We start from the raw sequence: 22,545 nt of genomic DNA on the forward strand, positions 1-22,545 counted from the left end.
TGCAGACTATATTCCATTCTGTTTTCGTCATTATACTAATGTGCAGAACAGACCTTAAAACAATTTAGTCTAATCATCCAAAAGGCCAAATGGTCCTCTGTGAGTGTGTGTGTGAGAACTTTGACATTGTGTTCATGCAGAGCTTAATGTGGAGCATAGATTTGAATTTACTGAAGTGACTTAAGAGGCTTCTTGTCCTTATATGCCCACTTAACACAGTATCAATGCTGCTTAAAAATAATAAGGAATAAAGGATGGGGGAAATCAAATTAAACTGATCACCAGCTACCTCCATTCAACCTCTTCTTGGCATATGGAAGTTAAATCGATTTAATCTCTCTGCTATAGCAATGTTTCTCATGCATTGTGTCACAGTATTGCAAATTCCATGCCTTATTCACAGGCTTTGCTTCTCTGTTTTCCCTTTCTAGCACATGTGTGGATTTCAAAGATAACTTTGATATAGGTTAGCACTGCTGTGCACTACATAACAGAAGTGGTAACAGACTGGACCGGTTCTTAACTGCTATCATAAAATATCTCATTTGATCTTGATTTATGACATACCTTATGATGTTGTTTTGGAAATACACAGGGTCACATTTAAAAAGAAGCTGTGCCTCATGTAAGCAGTGCAATCTCTGCTGTATGGGTGAGGGAGACTATTACTTTTTGAAATGGCTGAGATTGGCAAGGTCCCTCGAAGTCTGATTGCCTGCCTGGGGCTTCATCTGGGTGTGTACCTGCAGGGGAGAGCAGAGATGTCACGGCCAGCAGCCTATTAGCAGGAGCTGCAAATGGCTCAGTTGACCAACACCAGGTAGCACCTGTGCGACCAAAGCTGCTGGGAGTCCATAATCCCCTACCAAATGGGACTGAACCAGAAGGCCAGGATGCATGGAACAGCCAATCCATAAGCCAAAACAGTTGGAAATATGGGATTGGTCAGGAGCCAGTGCAGATGGCAACAGAGGGCTGGTCAGGACTGCAGGTCTTTGCTTGGCATTGGGTGGGTGCTGATACAGATGGCGAATGGGATGTGTCAGAAATGCAGTTCTCTCCTTTCTTGTCTTGTGTCAGATTGTGTCTGCATGAGAAAGGGAGAGGTTTTCCAAAACATACTCTTAGCTTCTGAGAATCTGTCCTCCCTCTAGAGATAGCCCCTCTACCTCTGAAATGTGAGATTTGCCTAGAAATATGTAGGTTGAGTTTTGTTTGGAGGGATTATTTGTAGATAGGAGTAAAATGTGAATTTCCTGCATGCATTTGCACCAGTAAATCTTTAGCACTCAACTGTTTGCAGAAAGTGAACAAGGACTAGACATGAATGCTGTCAAAATGGAATTTGCTTTTAACTTCAAATGAATATTCATGAATAATTTCCTCCACTATTTGCTCACCACTCATATTTAATGATATGGGAAATAGGATGAATAACAAGGTGCTGAAATTTGCTGACAATACACAATTATTTAAGTTAATATAAACCAAGGAGCAAAGTAAGGAATTTCAGGAGGAGCTAATAAAACCCTGAGTGACTGAATAACAAGATACCAGATGAAGTTCAATGCAGACAAGTACAAGATAATGAGCATTGGAAGAAATCATTTGAACTACTTGTACATACTGATGGATCATGAATTAGCTCTAACCTCTCTGAGTTAGGATGAACATATTGTCCAGCAGCAGTGAAGAAGGAAAAAAGGCTGCAAGGCACTTCTGGGGAAGGATTGAGCTCAGATCAGAAGGATCTCTTCAGTCCTACTTCAGCCATAAGCAGGACTCTAAGATAGAAATAGTGACCTCTAGACCTCTGTGCAGGAGTCCAAGCTGGGGAAAAATAAATCACTAGATTTATTTATTTGTAATAAATTTCTCATATCAGGGATGGAATTACACCAATTTAAGCTAAAAGGCAACTCTGAAAGGACATAGTCAAACAACTTCAGAAGAAAGGGCAGACACATGTGAAAAGTGATCCGAAGGATGCAAGTTAAACAAAAAGTTTACTTTTAGAGTCAAAAGAGCATCAGCATCATACAAAATAATATGCGACTCTGCGATGGGCATATTTTGAGTTTCTTCAAGATGTGCCACAATCCAGCAGCTAGCATTAGAGAACAAACAGAAAGGTTTAGCAATGAGAAATTAGGTTTAAATTAAGATGCTAAGCTTTTCATTGAAGCAACTGAGATAAATTGTTATAGTTCTGGCCTCTAGCAGAGGGTCAAACCAGTATACTACAGGCTTTAATTTTAAACTGCTTCAACAGGACTTGCAAGAGCTCAACCATCAATGCCCTAACACTACAGGAACATGAGCCTCTAGCATGAAGAAGTGAGTGAGAATATGGCTCTAATTCACTGTCCCAGGCAACAACAAAGCCTGAACTTTTCTGTAGCTGGTACGAACTCTCTGCTGTGTAGTACTGGGGTCCAGAGAAGCTCTTTCTGGAGTCAGTCCACATGAACAGCATGGTTTTACAAGTGACTGGGATGCTAGAAAAGCAATCAGATAATAGTGGAGATGCCTGAGGACCTGTCCTTCCCATTCCTTTTGATCTTCTTTCTGTCAAAGCATTGTCCATGCTGTCATTGGGTGGAGGGACTTCACTTGTGCTCTGTGGTTTACTGCCAAATTTTCTGCAAACTTTACAACTTCCCGATGAACTACCATGTTCCTGAAACCTTGAATGAAGGAGATGATATCACAGAGAAAGTATATTACAGAATAATTGGTTTCTTGGTCCATGCATCACAGAGAACCTTCTGCCTAGGAAGGGATAATGCAAAAAGTCAATGATGATACAATTGTTGTTTTTAATGCAGGTATTTTGTTTTGACTTCTAGCACTCTTGGCAGTTCATAGGATTAAATTTCCGCTGGTCCTAAATGATCATCCAATATTTTCCTCTTCTGAGTATTATTCTGTCCCCTGCTACAGTCCTAAAACATTTTTCCTTCTGCAAGAGTTCTCAAATAGGAAATACACAAATTCCTGAGGAGTCACTGGGAGAAAGGAGGAAGGGATGCAGCTGGGAGGACGTGGTAAGGCAGAAATGGGGGCAGGGAGAAGAGGGCTCTGGCCATGGCAGGATAGTGAGAAGGGGAGCAGAGCAAAAAAGCAGCAGAGAGCCAGCACTTTCAGGAGCTGTTAACCAGAACATTTGTAACTGTGAGGGACTGAGAGGATGGAAAAGAGCATCTTCTGTTCCAGCAGTGTGTATACCTCATCTGACCACAGTCCTCTCCATCCCTGCGGCCACATCTAGCTGGTCACACCTCCTCCCTTGCTCCCTTTGGGCCTGCATCTCTACAAGATACAACCCCACAGCAGCTGGAGGTTCATGGGAAGTGTAGGACCAAATCCCAAAATCCTCGCTTAGGATCTAGTCATTCCTCAACAGACATGGAAGTTAATTCAATAAGGACCCAAGCCTATGTCTTAATTTAACCATTTTTCAGCCTGTTACCTGAGGAGAAAAAATCCAGGATGGCTTCATGGGATACTGGCCTGCTGGAATATTGACTGAAGTGTTGTGAGGGTAAATACCTGGACAGGTTAGGACAGTGGCTGCCCCTACTTCAAGTCTAAGACCATATGATAGACAAACAAGAAGTGTCAGAACTCTTCTCCCACGCAAGTAAAACAAAGAAGAGGTAACTGTGGTCTTCTAGGAGCTAGTCTGGTTATCTGGTGGTTAAAATATTAGCACAGCACTGTAAAAGCCCTTCAGTCTAATGCTGTGGTATAAAATGAGTGTGAATTAAAAGCAACTGGTAATCTGGCATTTCATTGATGTAATTATTCATGGGGTTCACTCTATTCCTCCTGCAGAGATGTGACTACTACTACCACTACAATAGCACGACCAGTCCCAAGAGAACACAAAGAGACATGGAAACTGAGTTACTTTATCCCTTTTAGCTGTGAGGATCTTTATACTCAGTCTATACATCTCTTCTGTATTACAGCTGATGCAGAAACAGAGACCAATTTCAGGGCAGTTAATCTGGCTTTCAGAAACACTGCATTCACTTTAAATTCCCTCATTTCATGACTTCATCCTAGGTAAAACAAAGAGCAGAAAGAAACTGGCTCTGAACACTGAAATATGCAATTTCTTTCAGACGGACATAGCTAGGCAGATTTAGTAGGACGTGTGCATGCATATGTTTATGTGTGTTTGTGTGTTTATTGCTTCAGAATTGCCTAGAGTTACATCATCCCAAGAGATATATTCAGCCCTGTATGCTCAGATGGAATATGATGTTTGCACATAAAACAATAAGGATTCATGAGGCACTCAGACAGGAAGGTGAGGTGAGGCAGTTGTAAAACAGATGCTAACACTACTTTTGGGCTAGAGTCCTCTGAGGTAGGCTACTCTATGATAGACTAGTCTGTGTTCTAAAAATCTTTTCCCTGGATTTTTTATTTGAAAATAATTTTAACTAACCATGGAAATTCATTATTTTGATCTGACATTTAAGTACATTTTCAATTGTATCCAAATTTTATTGACTAGGGAAAAAACCTAGAATTGCTCTAGTGACTAGGATAAATGAAACATTTCTGAATTAGTGTAAAGACCATCTAAATTCTTGAAGTGATAGGATTTAGTTTCAAACCAATAAATTAATTTGATATTAAAAAAAACAGCAAGCATCAGAGAAAAAGCTTTATCCAAGGTATTTGTGCATCCTCAGTCTGTTTTACGTCCCATTTTCCTTTTGGCAGCAAGCTTGGTGATTCAAGTGAACAGTCATTTGTCAAAAAAAGCAAAGGCTGAAAGGAAAGACCATGATCATCTTTTTATTATTGACATTAAATATTTATCAGCCCAATTCAGTAACAGATACATATATATGCTTATGTGATAAAGATAAATGTGTGAGTACATGCATGCACGTGCATGTGGCTCTTCTGCACATACAGAGTGGATTATATTGGAGCACACTGCTGATGGGTTAGATACTGGAGTCCGAGGGTGCTGAATATATGTGGAACTCAACAGCAAGGAGGCTGAAGATGTATGAACCCTACCTGGAGCGTTCAGGATCTCTCAGTCTGATACACACTCTCACCATCCCCTCTCAGGATGATCCATAGTGGTCTGAAAGTGGGGTCCACAATCTATGACAGATACATTTGTAAGATACCCATCAGATGACATCTTTTGGCTCTTGCTAAGTATCTGCTGGCATACTTAACTTGTAATTTGAGAAATAAATATATATCCTGATATACCACACTTGGTTTTCCCTACTGTAATATAAAACTGCAAATGTGGTGAGTCTTTTCAGTACATATCCAGCTGTCAGTCCAAATTTGATCACACCAAAGGAATAAATACCTTTAATACATTAGATCATGCTTATGTTCATTTAAACGAAATGCCTAATACTACCTCTGCTTAGTTTTTGCTTCTTTGTGGGTACTGTAGGCAGTTTCTGGAATGAAAGCAGTTGCTCTATATTTATCTGTATTTATCTTTTGAAAGCTACCTAAGACTGAGCTCTAGGAAGTGTTAACTTCCCTCCCACATCAGCTGTGGGTGTTAGTTTCATAGCATGGTCTGCACAATCAGCATCACAATTACCTTAAAAACCACTGTGAATAAATACATTTCTTCACAATGCAAAGCTTGCAAAATATCCAGTAATTTCTAAGAGCAGGTTGATGTCTTCCCATCAGTTCACCAGCAAAAAAAAAAAAAACTTCAGAATTCTAGTGTCACACATAAGATATTGTAATCACAGTGATCAGTAATCAAAAATATGTGGTTTGAAGTCAAGCATATTAACCTGTGTATATTCATTTACTTATGCCCTCCTAACTCAGTCTTGCAAAGATAAATGAGCCCATTTATAAAACGAACAGCACATTTAAGTATAGAAGTGAGGCTTTGCTTCCCATGTGTAAGAATGGAAAGGCTGTCTTTTGGAGTGTTTCCACAAACTATTTATTTTTAATGCTTCTTTATTTTGAGGCAAACAGGGATGGATTCTGCAGTACTGATATTCCACGTTCTTGTACCCTTTTTGTTTAGTTTAGATATATTCACCAGTCTTCCAGGAATATGCATGTTTGTGCATGTCCCTTTTCCCTGCTTATAAAGGCAGGCACCCATCAATACTTCAGTTTTATGACACCTCAATATTTAATTCTTAGCATATTTTGAAAATTTTGACAGCACAAATTTGAAAGTGTCTGCTCTCTCATGTGTTCACCTGCTCATCTCCACTTGTTTAACTCCTTATCCCTATATGCCAATAGATACTATCAGTAAATCCTCCTGGTTTAATCTCCAAAATGTCTCAGAAATCTCCCCTTTCTGCTTCATTCCTCCCATAAAATCTTGTCAAGTCCATCCTTCTCAACATCCATGCCTACTGCGACCTTGCAGTCTTCAGCCTCTAACTGACACTCACATTAGCCACTTTTTAAAGTAGTCTAATGCAAAAGTAATCCACTGCTCCCCGTATTGAGATCTCATTAAGATATTCCTAAATCCCTCTTCTTCACTGTCTCCCTATTGCCTTCCATAATCTGATCGAAGCTCCTTTTATCACCCAGAGTTCCTCTTGACCTAACCTTCCTTCTTCTGTCCTTGCTCTGTTCTTCCACATCTTTCTTCTTTATGTGCTCCTTCCACACCCATTACCAGTCACAATGTAAACCATTTGCCAATTAGACCTGTGCACTGCCTTTGATGTTGTCCACTATACCTGTGAGTGGAGTAAGTAATTCAGCAATACTATTCCAGATGGAAAGTATCCTGATGTGATTGGCGTAGTCCCCTTGATAAGTTTGAACCATTAACAACCAAAAAGCAAGTTATCATGTGTTTTTCTTGCAAAAAAGAAAGGAGGCATTTGTCTTCTTATAGTAAGATTATGTTTTTTTCTGAGTCATCCACAATTTCTCCTGTGTCCTTAGGCCTTGAATCAGAAAAGGAATTAAAGTTTTTTTTCTATAAATTACTATCACTATGATTCATGAAATTGCTCTCCAACCAGTCTGTCCAAACACCACTTGCAGAAAGCTGATGTCTAAATGAAATTGAAACATGCATCTCTGGCTTTTCAAAAACATGTTTCCAGCTCTTAAGACCTGAATTTTAGGTTGTGACTGCTTTCTGTCTCTACTTGCTCACTGTTAAACATCTCTTAGCTTGATTTTGCGGAGTAGAAAGACACAGGGCAATAATATAGAATTTCTGCACTATAGGCTTTCCAAACCCAGCCCTTATTAGTTCACTGAAATTCAACAGCAGGATCTGTAAGTTAGTTCAGACAAGCCAAGCTTACAATACAGTGCAAATCAGCGTGAAGAACAGGAAGTGCAGATCAAAGCTCCCCTCAGTTCATCTGACTTTCTTTTCCTCTGTGTCTCTGTGCATTAGTTTACAGGAAAACTTAACAAAACAATGTAGTTCCTAGTCCCTTCCTCTCTTCCCCTTTAAGTCCTTGCCCGCTCACAAAATCAAACAGGAGAAAAACAGTCTTCCTACACCTGGACCCTTTGTTCATTATTCTGTGGTTCATTGAAAATTAACATCCGGTTACTGGAGCTTCCTCTCTCTTTGCCAAGGTGCTACAGAAGTAATTCATGCCAACCAAACACCTACGTGCTATTTCTACATGCCGCACACCTCTCTGGCCCAAGTACAGTTTAACCTATTGAACTCCAGCCAGCAGCAGTCATGAAGTGGGAAAATGATGGTGAGCAAATAGTTCCTAACAAACAAGGTTACAAAAATTGTTGCCACATCCACAGATAATTCCTAAGAGCAGGCTGAATCCTTTCCATTAGTTCCCTACCAAAGTCCCAACTTCAAAACTTTCTAGTCAGGCATGAGAGATTTTGTCACGATGACATTCCACAGCCTCGTGTCCATTTTATTTAGTTTAGAGATTCTCTCCGTTCTTCCAGCAGCATGCCTGTTTATGCATATTCCTCTGCTTCCACCTATAAAGACAGGCATACACCAATGCTTCAGTTTTACAATGCTTCAATGCATGAGTCGTCACCTCCAGGAAGCTGGGAAATGACGATATGCACATCATCCGTAACAAGTTTAGAGAAAATATTGCCACGTCCATGCCTAATATAAGTACGTGCTGAAGTCTCATTGATTAAGATGCTATAATGAGGTAGAACTGCTCTCATGTTTAACCCAAAGACATGCCAAATGCTTTACTAAATTAGCTATATTGGATATGTCCTATTACACAATACCCTGTTTCAGTCCCACAAACCCTTAGAAACTTCGGCTCCTTCGGCCCCTGAGATTCCCAGCCATACAATTGCCTTCCTGTCTCTTTCCTCCCTGCCTATATATCTTTGTTTTCCTCACAAAGCAGAGTTCAGTGGATTTCCTGTACCTCCTCACAGGCCATTACCCTTAAAGCAACGTTGCTTGGCTGCAGTAAGGATCTATCTCAAAAACGAAGCAAGGAGTAGGAAGAACGATTACAGTCAGCCAAGATTGTCTCAAAAAAAATGGGTCTTGAGGCTCACATACACTCAGCTCACCAGGAAAAGGTGGAAGGAAGCAAGTAGACGTTTACCTCCAAGCTTGTAAACCCTGAGCTAGTTACTAATCTCCTCCACCTCTTCCTCACCCTCCCTGATCTGCTCCACCATTCTTCTGCTGCTCCTTTACTCCTTCTGCCAGCAGGCAGCGGCTTACCCCTTCCATCCTCATCCTCCCCCTGCTCCAGGCACTCTCCCAAGCAGCTCCTTTAACCCATGCTCCTCTAACCCACTCACCCCGAATCTTCTCTGATATTTCCTGCAAGACCCAGGCTCCTGCTTTCCTTTTACTTTCTCATTTATTCCCTACTTGCCAGAAGACGAGGTCCTCAGCCCCTTCTGACCCTCCCTGTCCTGCATGTGAGCCTCAGAAGCTTTTGGAAACGTGAAGCTCAGGACAAGGGGCAGTGTCAGGGCAGCGCCTGCACCAGGACGTCGCTTTCCTGATAGGCATGTGTGCATATTTTGCACATGGTCATACGTTTTAAGGCAGGGAGGTTTTTTCTGTGACACAGAGGCTCTGCACCAGGCACCGCACAGCAACAGCATCACCAATGAAACTGCTTCCATTCCTAGGTAGGTGAAATCTTCCCCGGGGAGCGAGTGGAAGGGAGTCGGGTCTGGCAAGGAGACCTATGGGGACAGCAATGCTGGGGCTAGAGAGAAATGAGTGTGTTGGAGATGGTGGAAAGCTGCTGGGTACGCCGGACTGAAAGTCCCCATAGCTTTGATCAGTGCTGGTACAGGGTTGGGTAATTGTATGATTAGGATCATCCCAAAAACAGATCCCACAAATGACACTCTTTATCTCACTGTGGGTTTTGTTCTGTATAAAAACAGAAACATTGTGGGTTTCTGTGGGTTTTCTTCCCCTCCCCCCACCCCCTTCCATCTTCTTGGGAGATTTTCACATTTGACGTGTTATGAACAGTAAAATAAGAACAGAATCCCACAGGTTTCTGTTTTAATCTCTGGAAGATGGTCTCCTCTCTCAAAAACAGAGGGAAAAGATGAAACTTGGTGATATCTAAATTGATTTGGATTATATGTAATTGTTAAAAAATTGTGTGTAATTTTTAATCTTTTGAATTTTTCATGAAATTTTAATTTGTCCAAGAAAACAACGCCTCAGTGAGATTTCCTGAAGCAATGAAACCTGTAATTATAACACTATGCTAGCAAATATCCAGAATAATATTTGGGTAGGGAAAAGCATTACTGCAGGGGAAGACAGCATCCAAAAGGGTCTTTGTGTTCTGCAACTTTTGTTATGTCCTGCTAACAATTTAGAAAGTACAAAGTAAAAAATTTACTTTCCCTTCTGAGTTAATTGCCTTGTTTCTAACCTATTACAGGCTGTGTATAATTATTCAGTGAGCTGTTAGTTTCCTCAAAGGGAGAGATTCTTGTTTTCTTTGTGCTGAAAACCATATGCACTCATACAATGGGAATGTAGTTATACCTATCAGGAATCATTCAGTGGATGGAAAAAAGACGACAGTGCTTTCAATATAATATTGTATTTTTAGATGGTATGGTATGGAAATGGTATTTTTAGAGATTAACTTTAAATTATTTGCAGAAGTTTTTAAACCTTAATGCCATAATGCAGTAAATACTGTGACATGTCGATTTAATCTCTCAGACCATGCATAAGTGTTAGCTACACAAGTATGGGAGTGCTTATAAAAATAAAAAATCTGATCACGGCAACCCTCTGATATTTTTCATTTCATATGTGGAGGGCAGTTTGGATTACTCTCAACATATAATTCAGAGTACAAATAAATGTCTGTGCTTTTCTGGAAAGTACTAGAGAGATTTGAAAGCCTTTCAAACGTTTTCCCCAGATCACAGACTAACTCCTACATTGTTTACCAATTTTATACTGATTCAGCACATACACAAGTTCTCAATCCACAGTATCTGCTGTTTCTAGCCCCTGAGTAGTTTTACCAAAAAAGTCCTGTAGTTGATGGTCCTTGCCCAATCCTGCAATACAGCTGATCCTGTGTCGATGTTAAGTTCACTGGAATAAACCAATTTTACAGGTACCATTTGCCCACATCCGGTTTTAGGGCTCAGAATGAAGTTTTTAGGTAAAGAAACAAGTCTAATTTTCCTTTGTTCCAGTTCTGATTTCCAGTCTGCTGGACTATGGCTGCACTTCTGCAAGCTGCAACATGACATGCCACAAGGATGCCAGATGTGAAGTTCAGGGTGGGACAACAGGCTGCTATTGCTCCCAAGGATACACGGGAAATGGCATAACATTCTGTTACGGTAAACAGATTTTACCTATATGAATTTCTATTATGTGCTTGCTTGAAAAACTTACTGAAGAGCCCATTAGCTCAAGGATTAAACTTTATGTCACAACATCTTACATTAACGTGGTCTCAAAGACAAAAAATTTCAGCAGTTTCTGAGAAATTCTACAACTTTCCCTCAACCTAGTATTTTAATATAGCATACCATGCATCTCAGCTGAGTATGACTTTTTTTCCAGCTTCAATTTTGGTCCTTTCCTTTTCCATGAGAGATGCCGATGTATATTCTCTGATTTAGCTTTAGCAATTTCCCTTGTGACTTGGGACTTCTGAAGCTTGGAGTTGGCATGACTGCTACTTTTCAGCCCTTACATGTTATCCACACACACAGAGCGCTAGGACACTCTTCCCAGCAGCTGATCATGATCAAATAATGCAGTTCCTGGGCTAGTCTAGAAGACTGAGGAGGTGTGTGTGCCACAGAGACATGTCTGCATGTGAAGCCAATGTTGATTTTTCTATTATAGCTGCTTGCAAGGGAAATATGCCAGAAATCCTACAGAGGGGTCTGCCTCTGGATGCCTTTATCTTCCATCCAAAGAAAAGGATACTTTCCCTGCCTTCATTTTTGAGTTGTCCTCCACTACTAATAGCTCTAGTACTTATTTCCACTGTTACATATAGCTATACCCAGCCTCAGGCAGGCAGAAATTCATAAGAATCTTGTCAGTTTTCAATATCCTGAGAAGTAGTTATGAATATTAACGACCCATTTGGTCAGTTTTTGTGTTTTATGTGTCTTGGGAAATTTAGCAGTAACAGAGGCACTTTGGTTTGGTATAAGCACAAGTAAGCAGCCCACCTTTACTTTGGATTTTTACAGCTCATTTGCTATGGTGTACTTGGAAGTGTGCTTGTTTTAGTCAAATTTAGAATGCAAATATCTTTTTCCTGAGAAAGCTGCCTACCCTTTTATAAGCTGGGAATGCTTAGAAATATAGCTGGCTAAAATAATAAACAATAAGGAATCACAAAAATTGTGGAATAATTTAGTTTGGAAGAAATCTCTGAAGGTCATCTGGTCCAGCTCCCCACTCAGAGCAGGTTCAACTTAGAGAAGGTTGCTCAGGACCGTCTTCAGCTGAGTTTTGAGTATCTCCAAGGATCTCTGGGCCCCTGTTCCAGTATCTGACTACCAAAATTTTGAAACTTTTTTCTGATATCTAGTTACGGTTTCTCTTCTTGCAGCTTGTAACTTTTTCCTCTCATGCGTACTTACCGCTGTACATTTCTAATAATAGTTTAGCTTCGTCTCCTCTATAAACCCCCGTGACCCCCCCATTAGGTAGCTGTAGATAGCAATATGATTTCGTCCTTTTCCTTCTCTTCTTGAGCCTGAACAAACACTGTTCTCTCAGCCTCTCTTTTGCGTCACGTGTCATGTAGTCACTAAACATACTTCTTGAATTTAATGCTAACCTTGCGTTAAATATAGGTCAATCATTATTTGTCTATCAAGCTGGTCAAATGAAAATAAGAAGAAATGGCCTTCACCGCACTAGTATTGTATTTGCAGTAATTCAATTTTTACTACCCTGACTAAGCCGGTTGATTTGAAAGTTAAGTGCACATTACGTTTGCAGAGTCAAGTGCCTACGCTTGTGAATAATGCAGAGAAAGAAGAAAACCAAGTCAATTTTTAGCAATACTGCCTGGAACAAATCAAACCAGAATTTGCTTATCTACCATGACCTGGTATAAACTACATTGTCTGTACTTTTCTAGAAAGTTGTGATTATGATACCTGTTTTTCTTCACTGACATTACTGATGTTCTTAAATCCATCCATTATATATGTACCCATTATGGCATTATTAAATCCATTTGTATGAGGATGGATTTATCTTACCTTCCATGTTCTTTTTTCTCATACAGCATCTTTTTCTTAATTTGTCTTTTGCCTATATTTTCTTAGAGAAATCTATATTCAAAATTCGTAAAAACATTTCTTGATCATTTAAAGAAAATTCAGTACAGTGAAATACATGTTCACAACTCTTGTGAATCAATTAATTGTTTATTAAGAATTATACTAAGTGTTTGCAAACTCAATCTTTAAAATAAGATTTCCAATGTCAGTCCAGGCAAACCAGGTACTAGATGTATTTGTGGTGCTTTGTGGTTATGTGGCAATGGTTTGAAGCAAGCCTCATGTCAGGAGACCAATGTTTTCTCTGGTAAAATACCTCAACAACCACCAAAGTCACTTACCCTCCAGCTAAGCAACAAAGCTTGTATCAGAAGTATGTGGCTGTTGCCCCTGAAAGAGAGATGTTTCTCTGGGGCAGCATGTTAAATGGTGCATTATTAATATTGTGCAGTAGCGTTCTAATAGCATAAACAAGTAACCTGAATTTTAATTGGGTAGGCTCTAAAAAGGATTAGAAATATAGGCATAAATATTTTAAAGCTACGAAAACGTAAAGCAAAACCTCAGTTGTTTAATGATGTATTAGATCTTGCTGTTCTGTGTGGCGAAAGCAGCAGGTGTATCCACTGTTCTAGAGATAGCTGCCTATTTTTCTTCAGTTAATAATCTTAGGCTTTTACAATGATAGTCCAGTCACCTTCAAAGGAGATCATCAATTATGTGCTAATACAGACATTTTCTATAGAGTATATATGGTACGTTGTGTTTACATATTTGCCCTTTTAGTTATTTAGATAGGTTGTGAGAGTCGTAATTACTGTCAACAACATTAATAATTTTGCATAGCGTAGAACCAACTTCTTCATTGTGCTTATCCTGGTAGACAATTTAACCAGAACAGTGATTGTTTTGACGGTTTATTCTCGAGCAAACAACTCAAATTCTTTCTCCTTGTAAAAATGTTGAACAACAAGGAATGGTAGTTTTCAGGTTAGTCCTCTTAAGCTTGTATAGCTGGAAAACTGTCCCTTTTTATTTATAGGTCCATTCTCACTGTATTTAAAAGGTTTACATTTGTTTCTCTAATTTCACTTGCTTGTAACACCTCTTAAATACTTGTAGAAGTTATTTCTTGGCTAGCTCTGTCTTTTCAATGTGATACACTTAGACATTTTCCCTTGAGTTTACTCTGCTGCAAAAGGCAATAATGCCCTGTTACATTTATTTCCTAGCACCACTATTGATGAATCATGAATCACTGATGTCAGCATACCTTAGGAATGGGGCTTGTTAGTTTTTACTTTGCTCCCTTTGCCAGCTGGCTAAGTGACTGCAGAGAGCTCAAGATTATTGGATTTGCTGTGTATAGATAAAGACATATAGATATGAATTTAATTTCCTGGTGTCAAAGTCACGGCTTTTAAAATAATTATCCTCTTACAATCTTTCCCGCAAGATTTCAACCACTTTAAATTAGGTCACGTTTTGGACTTTCTGAAGGCATACTTTGGCCAGTATAACAAAAAGCTAATCCTTTTCATAATCTCATTGTCTTCAGTAAGAATATGTGTTGGAATGCACATAGTCAGGAGAATAACCGATTGTAGGATCTGGTCTCTTTTATATGTCGGAATTATAACTCACATAGCAATAAATTCCTTCTGTACAGTATCTTCCAGAAAGCCATAAATGAGTCACCTTGTCAAGATTTGCACCTCTGAGGTACAAAATACTATCCCATTCTTCTCACTTCTTCTTTTGTATTTATATTCCTTGCTTTATGTAGTATGAGATGAGAGAGAACGGCCTCTGAAAATATAACTATTTGCCTTTTAGGACTTTGTTCTTGGGCAGATGTGTATTCCGAGTGTAATGCATGGGCTTTAGCTTCACATTATCATACACCTAATTGAAGTAGCACAGCTAGAGCTCTTGGCATAAAAATAAAAATATATCCAGATGAGACTGATTTATAGATGAGTTAACTTCCTCTTGTGCAAAAATGCTATGTATTTTTTACAGGTAAATAGCATATATTTGCTACTTTTGTAAATCCATTTCTTTATATAGAAAGAGTTGGCCATATAAATTGGGTGTTGTTCATGATCCCAGCTTTCTTCCAAAAGAAAATTAAAGGAAACAAAGCAAGATTTCAGATCCTTCATAGAAGCCAATATTTTATTTTTAAAACAGAAGGAAAAATGAGTTGGCATCATGGATGCTTTCCTAAGCAGCTCTGCTGTTTCAGTACTGGCTGCTTCTTGATTGCTGACTGCCAATCTGCTGCTTTGCTGGCACACTGCAGGAAATTAAAGTAAACAGTGTGATCACAGTGTTTACTTTAACTTTGTAAAATACGGAAGGAAAACGAAGCAATGCTGTTTGTTCCAGCAGGGCAGGCAGGCAAGCAGGAAAAGTCTGAACACAATATCCCTCCCAGATATCCCCACGCAATATTCCCTTGTAAATGTCACTTGCAAATTATACTGCAAAATTAATCAGTCTTACTTGTAAAATAGTTACATCTCTTCCAGAAATAGTGAGCAGGGACTTAAGTTATCAGGGAAACTTTGTACTGAAGCAAGGCGCTGACTTTATGAAGTGTGGTGTAGGAGCATTTATCATTTTCCAGAGATAAAAAATACATCAGTGCAAAGTGGCATTTTATATCAAAATATAGAGTCCCTGTTAGAACACAGGGCAATTTGTGTAAACTCAGCTGAATCAAATTGAAAGCCTACTCAATATTTGAACACAAACATATTTTCTTGTTTTACTGAGGGTCATACAACCAACTCTCTGGCTTTTGCCTGCTGTAAAAAGAGCTTTCCCGTGAGACATCAGCTCCTTGATCTAAGGTGATGTCGCTGTGTCCCATCATCAACTTTTATTGCAGCCACTGAATTTGTTTTGATTCACTGGCATCACCATTGCCCTTCTGCAGCACCAAATCAGTGTATAGTTTTGAGGGAATTTTTACCTTTCAAATTAACATGACCCTGTAAAACCACTGTGTATAATCATTTCATTCTATCCAGAAGTGTCCTTCAATAGAAAATGATCTAATCCAAATGCTGGTTCACCAGAAGAGAAATTTTTTTTTTTTATTACCAGCAGACATACATCACTGGATGTCACTTCTGCATTTACCAAGTCGTCTGAAATCACTGAGACGGAAGATCCAATCCACACACTTCCTAAATTAATTTCACTGCTATCAGTTACCACAAGCTATAAAAAAGCAAACTGCAGCTGTTCTGGCATAGCCCAGCAGGAGAAAGACATGCCTTAGCCAAACACAAATAACAGGGCTCAACACAGTGGGTGACAGCTTGGAAAACTTGGGATGTGTTACACAGGAGGCCAGAGCAGACCACTAATTCCCAGCCCTTTTGACACATTCCTCATAGCCTCTGGGCTTCTCTCTCACTCTTCCTTACTCTTTTTTCTTCCCCCCCCTCCTCCTGTGTCTCACAATCTCTGCTGCTTTGCCTCCAAATTCTGCTGGATCTTTTACATGGTTTCAGGGTAAAACTGGGGCGTGGGCTGTGTGAAAGGGCAGAAGTCATCTTCAAATTCCAAATTCCTACTCCAGGCTTAGGCATCTGACTTTTTGGTGGTCCCAAGAAGTGTTAGGAGGTACCATCCTGTTCATTGCATATGTAGGTATCACATTTAATTAATCCCATGCCTTCAGGGTTCCTCTCCAGGAAGCAGAAAGTTTTCTTCCCTTCCGTATCTTCATCGGTCATAATCTAGCTGAATGTTTTTCACCTTTTCCTGAAGTGCAGAGATTGACTGCTGAGCTGTGCAATGTTACCCAGTCAAGGTATCTTGATCAGATGTTCCAGATTAAACCTGTAGGCAGATCATAGACTTGAAAAGCCTGGACAAATTGGGTGGGAGGATTTGATATTCTGGTGCATGACAGTCCACTTGTCTGGGAAAGCGTGGGTGTTAATGTACAGGTTAACATAGCAGGTTCCTGGCCACTTGGGGACCTATGGCTTTATGTATGGCTTTTGGTTTTCATGTGCAAGATGTTACACTTTTCTGTGAACTTGGGAAGGGTTAGATGTCTGTGATGTATGTAGACTGCTGAGGACTAACCGGCTGTTGCATGGTTGCCTTCCAGTCGCAAAGGACGGAGCTATGTTTATGTTCTTGAAATAGCTGTATCCTTGGCTAACATTGCTAGTCGAAACAGTGTTTTTGTAGAGTTGACTTTACTTTTTATAACTGAAATTGCTTATTGTGAGTAGCTACTATTAAAAGTATATTTTAGTTGAAGCTTTTAAGAGTAGACCGGGAATTTGAAAAGAGAGAGTATGTTACAACAGTGCCTGGTAATGCATGAAAACATTAGTCAAATGAAAAGCAGTGCAATATGTTTGAAGTAACAATACAATCCTGCTGAATAAGACACAGTAGAGGCTGTCTTACTCCAGTTGTCTTACCTCTGTAAATGACCGAGTCCATAAAATTTTGACTCAAAGAATTTTATGCATTCAAAGTGCCAAATCCAGTTTTCTTACTCATATGAAAAAATCTCTCCCAGTTTCTCACTTGAACAAGATAGAGAGAAATCTTCAGAGCGTTAGCTCTCCTTCCTGCTGCCAGAAAACACAGTTCGCCTGGGCCAGAGATATATCCCACTATAATACTTTGTAAGATTGACCCTCATTTTAATCAGCCTTGGACCAAGCCCATGATAGACTCATAACATTCAAAATTTGAGGGGGGAAAAAAAAAGGCAGCACTATCTTTTTTTCCCATGTTTTTTGTTTACATTTTCTTGAAACAGTACTTTGAGCATGGCTGAAATACAGTAATGCAGTTTTTGAATGGAGCAGAAAGAAACAAAGCTTCCTCTTGTTACATCTTTAATCATATCCAATCTCTCTTTTAAGTTAGTCCTGTTTGCTTCTAAAAAGAGTTTTAAAAATGTGTGTAGATGATGTGGTAGAAAAGTTAGTTGTCTCTCTCAAAAATGTACCCAAACTTTCAAGCTGATCAGCTGCACATGGATGGTTTCTTATTTGTTTAATTCAAAATATGTTTTAACTCTTGCCAAATAATGATAATTTCCTTTCTTGAGAAAACACTCTTTTCATCCTACTTTGTGATCTTAAGAATTAATCAATATGTTACATGTTTAGAGGATGTGGGAAAATTCATTTAAGCAGCTTTAAACTTATTATCTCAAAGCCTGCTTACTTTGTGTCTGCCAGAGATATGATTCACTTCCTGTATCTCTAGCATCTGAAGTGGTACCAAAAGGTCCAACAGTAACAACACATTCTTCTCACTTGTTGGTTTGAAGTAAAAGGATTGAAGATATTTCCAGAACATGTATATTCATACATGTATATTCAATGTACAGAAATGGGCACACAGGGACATATGTATAAGTAGGTATGTGAATAAAAAGCCACCTTTTTTATGAAAAAAATTCAAAGCAATCTCAGAATTGCCAGATTCACTCGTTCCATGGTTGTATATTTGAAATTATCTTTTGTTAAGGAAAAAACGGGATTTATTGGAAAGAAATTGCTTCCATAAATTCCACTTCCTTGAGACATCTTCTGTACCTAGGTCTGCTCACAATAGAGCCTGATACAGCTATCAGATTCTGCAACTGCCTTTGGGGCTATGAAGCTAGTGTCACCCACGTAACAAGGAAAGTATCATAAGGAATTACACATAGAAGAGACGATGATGTCATTTCTGTGCATCTACATTGATTTCCATATAATTTTCCACCAATCTGGCATACTGATTTTACTTTTGTCACCGTTCAATAACTCATAGACTTCAACAGCAGAAAAGTGTTCTCTTTAGGATTGTTTTTCTTTTGTTTGTCTGTTTGTTTGTTTTCCTCTTCCAGAATAAACTGGCCAGGAGTGGTGAAGTTGTCTGTAACCTCATTTGAAATGTGTAATTTATCTAGGATGCTATGCTGGTGCACAATTTTTCTGTGTATGACTGTAAAAAATTGCCGACTGAGCTGTTGGCAGACAGAATATCAAACCCCGCTCAGCCCTGTGTGTATGAAAGAGTTTAAGAAGGTAATTGACACTTTGGGCCTCTATTTGCCAAAGAAAGAGATAATGACGTTCTCCAAAAAGATTAGAATCTAACCAAACATTGTGCTCTAAATATAGAGCACAAAGCCAGGTGATGTTTGTGAAAATGCTGCAGAAGGAGGAGGCAGGGGCTGAAGGACCGCAATTTTGCACTGTATGTTTTTTAGGTACACAGATTTAATTTAGAGATTGTGGCTTGAAAATGAAATTTACAGTATGTGTGTTTTTCTGCGATAAGAAATTGATTTTGTGACCTTGGTACACACTAATTGAAATATCTGGCACTGTGTTTTGCTGAGGTTAAAGGAAGCCATATACGCCTGGAACCGCATTCTTCTTTCACCTTGAACTGCGCAGTTAATCACAGCCACAATCACTGGCAGGAAGGAAGCTGCTGTTCCGTGTGGTACAAGGAAGCTGAATAATCTCTGTTCTTTGTCTAATGGATAGGTTGTTGTGTGATTACTTCGGGCTAAGTTTAAGAGATTCACAATAACTTCAAAAGGGAGACTTCTGGTGGAATTAACATTCAGTGAGCACCAGGGGCAGGGGCTTCGCCTGCTGCCGTGCTGGGGATGGGGCGTGCAGGCAGGTCTGTGGCGCAGGGGCTTCTCCTTTGATCTGCCCACCGCACGCGTGGCTGCTCAGGTAGGGCTGAGACAGCTCTGTCCTGTGCTCTCTGCTGCTGTGCCAGGAGGTGATACGGGGAAAAGGCGCTCTGGTCGTGCTCTCCTGTGTGCTGTTCCAGCGGTGTGGAGGAGAGAGCAGCACATGGGCTGCTCTGCCATTGGACTGTTATTCCTGTGCATCCTCTCGCTTGAAAGGCCAGTTGTAGCATTTAGGAACAGCCGCTATGCCCCAAGGGACTCTGCTGGTGGGTTTTTGATTTAATACATCTGCTTTATTTAACTGAGTTTCTCTCTTAGCTTAGACTTGTACAACTGTGACAGTCTAAAGCTGTCTATAAACTAGTGTGGCAGGGTGTCCCATTATTTTGCTTATTACTTAATGTTACACATTTGTTAGGTTGGCACAAGATCATGTTTTTCAAAAAGGAAAATGAAAGCTCCCGAAAAGCCTTGACAATAAATGGTTATTTGTTCAAAAACAGCCAAGTCCAATCTTTGTTTATGTTAGTAGGCTTCATGTAACGGTGTTGCAATAAAGAAAAATAGCTTTTCAGGATATGCATTGGCTTTTATGTTTTGTTTGTAATGAAAGCTATGAACATAGGCGGCAATCTACATAAGTTACAGTGAAGGAGAGCATAAGCATAGATGGTGACTTCCATGTTTATATATTTAATATTTATTTGTGGCAAAGTGTCTGAATCCCAATTTTAAAGAGTGTGAAATTGCGCTGAGGTATTGCAGTTTTCATCCCCAGGAATTTACCAAAGGAAGACTAAGAGAAAAGGTGAATTCATCCTACCCCAGGAGACCGCTGCCTCTCTCCTGCCCCATCTGCACAGAGGAGCTGCAAGTCTGTTCCCAAGACCATTGCCCTATCTTCTCATGTTCAGTCCCAGGTTGGGAGAGAGTCCAGTGATCCTCACTGCCCTCCTAATGTTGTAATGGTTTTTGGGTATCCCCAAAGTTCAGATGGGCTGAGGGCAGCACAGCCCTGGCTCACCGCTTGCATCAGGAGTGTCATGGGGGCAGGGAGTTATTGCAGCAGTGATCTCTGCACCACCTGAAGGTCTTCATCACTGATCTCTGTAACATCAGCAAATGGCCCTAAAAAAAAGCCACAGAAACTCTTCAGGATGTTGGCGTGAACTGAAAGAGAAGTTCAGTTAAGCTCTGTGGGCCTAAATAGGAGCTCTGAGACTTGCATTATTTCTTTGTGGTGATGGGAAAGGAGTATGTTGAAAATCATAGTACAATGGAGGTTTTGCCTTAGTTTTTTTCTTGAATAAATCATGTGGGTGGGTAGCATTGATCCTGAGGAAGCTCTAACTTTTCAACATCAGCCTGTAAGAAGTTCAGAAGGGAGATCAGTGGAAGCTGAAAGTACTCAGGCAAACAGGTTCAGGCCCTTTGTGCTTATCCAAAAGGTTTCATTATTTAGAGCTATGATGAAGCAAGCATCAATTCATAAATATGACCCACTGTGTAATATAAAAGTATCAATATTTCTGTCCCATTGTGTAAGGGATATCTGGTGCATACAGAAAGATTTTCATCTCCTTAACTATCACAGAGAAAATGGGAAAGGCAAATAGCCTTCAAAACTTGAAGCAGAGATGAGAAAAAGTTTCTAAAACTTAACATAGCTTTTCATCTGAGCCAATCAAAATAGAAACTGCGTGGGGTAGCAGTTGTAAAGGATGCAGAGCTGGGACTTAGCTGCTTTTTTAGGGTTGTTATGCAAATTTTGGTATGTTGATTCCACAAAGCTTTCATCATACTCAGCTCCATGGTTAAAATCTAGGAAATTCTTAGTAAAGCTGTCTTTAAAAAATGAGGTCACTTCAGTGGTGCATCATACAGCATCACTGCTCTCACAGGAGAAACTAGATATTCAGTCCTAGGTGTGCTGGGACACAGTAGTGGGCTACAGAAGTGTTGAGCTCCGTTAGTATAATTTTGCACATGAGGTCTGAGGCTTAGACAGATGTCAGAGGAGAGGCTGCGATAATATTTATGCAGCTGTTGGCTGCAAAGAAAAGAACTGTTAAGTGAACTTTTTGTACATCCTCTTGAATAAACAGGTAGTATGCTAATACCACCAAATGCTTCTTGTTGGAGGGGAGGGATGTGCTAAAAGGCCTCTGGGCTGTATTCTCTGGTCTCAGAGAAAGCTATTGCAGCTTTTATTAGCTGTAAAGCATTCTTGAATTATTACTAAAGTTTTGGCCTTAGACTGATGAACATTCAGAAAACTTTTAACCTGACAATGGCACATTACCTTCAAGGAATGCCATGCAGACACCAGCGTTCAAGTTTGAGCTTGATATTCAAACTAGTAAGGGGTCTGTGCTGCAATATGGACACCTGGTTTTGGGTGCTGCAACAGAAATCCAAATGCGAGGCTACTGCTGCTTTCACTGGCAGTGCAGTAAAAATATTCTCTTGATATACCTGCCACCTCTGTTCGTGTTGCAGTAAGCAATGGCAAGAGCACGGATAAGTACAGTAACGTATTTTATTATAGTTTCCTGCAGAAGGGATGATGCTGATGACTTTCCTCCAACAGAGAGGTGACTTACAATTGACTCTTGTAAGCCACAATGGCTGTAGGACACAAAGCCACAGTTAGGGGTGGATTTTCCAAAGAAATGTTTGTTGAGTGCTTTTGAACTGTCTGTCTCTATCCTAGGTGCCTAAAGGAGGACTGAGTTGTTTCAAAAGAATAATCCCAGTTGTGGGTGCTGAGCAATTGAAAGTCTGTCCCTGAAGTGCTTTTTTCCCCCTATCATCTGTTGGTAGTTTGGGCTTTTGATTGATTTATTACTTTATTTTTAACTGCAAAGACCCTTTAATTAGGGAGGGGAACTATGTGAATGAGCTGGAGCTGCTGGTGGCAGCAGCTCCTTGCCGTCGGAGATTCGGTAATTAAATAAGTAGATAATATCCTCCTTATTAAGAAGATTTAGAAAATCATAAGGACTTTGCATTATTACAGTGTTTAACATCTGCAAATGGAGGGAAAAAAAACATAATGGCAATTTTCATTAGCTGCAATGCATGTGGAGGGCTCTTTTTCTTTCTTTGAA

The 22,545-nt window shown here is 39.8% G+C and overlaps 1 protein-coding gene across 1 annotated transcript in view; it reads left to right on the plus strand.

Annotated features, from left to right (window-relative positions):
• The first annotated feature begins 8,460 nt into the window (after positions 1 to 8,460).
• ADGRL4 (adhesion G protein-coupled receptor L4) overlaps positions 8,461 to 22,545 on the plus strand; it is an 80,080-nt gene continuing 65,995 nt past the window's right edge. The window contains 2 exon segments of the mRNA XM_068406901.1: positions 8,461 to 9,117; positions 10,675 to 10,824. Of these exon segments, the coding sequence (XP_068263002.1) occupies positions 9,096 to 9,117; positions 10,675 to 10,824 (172 nt within the window). The 5' untranslated portion in view covers positions 8,461 to 9,095.

Source organism: Nyctibius grandis, chromosome 8 (genome assembly GCF_013368605.1).
Source record: "Nyctibius grandis isolate bNycGra1 chromosome 8, bNycGra1.pri, whole genome shotgun sequence".
NCBI lineage: Eukaryota > Metazoa > Chordata > Aves > Nyctibiiformes > Nyctibiidae > Nyctibius > Nyctibius grandis.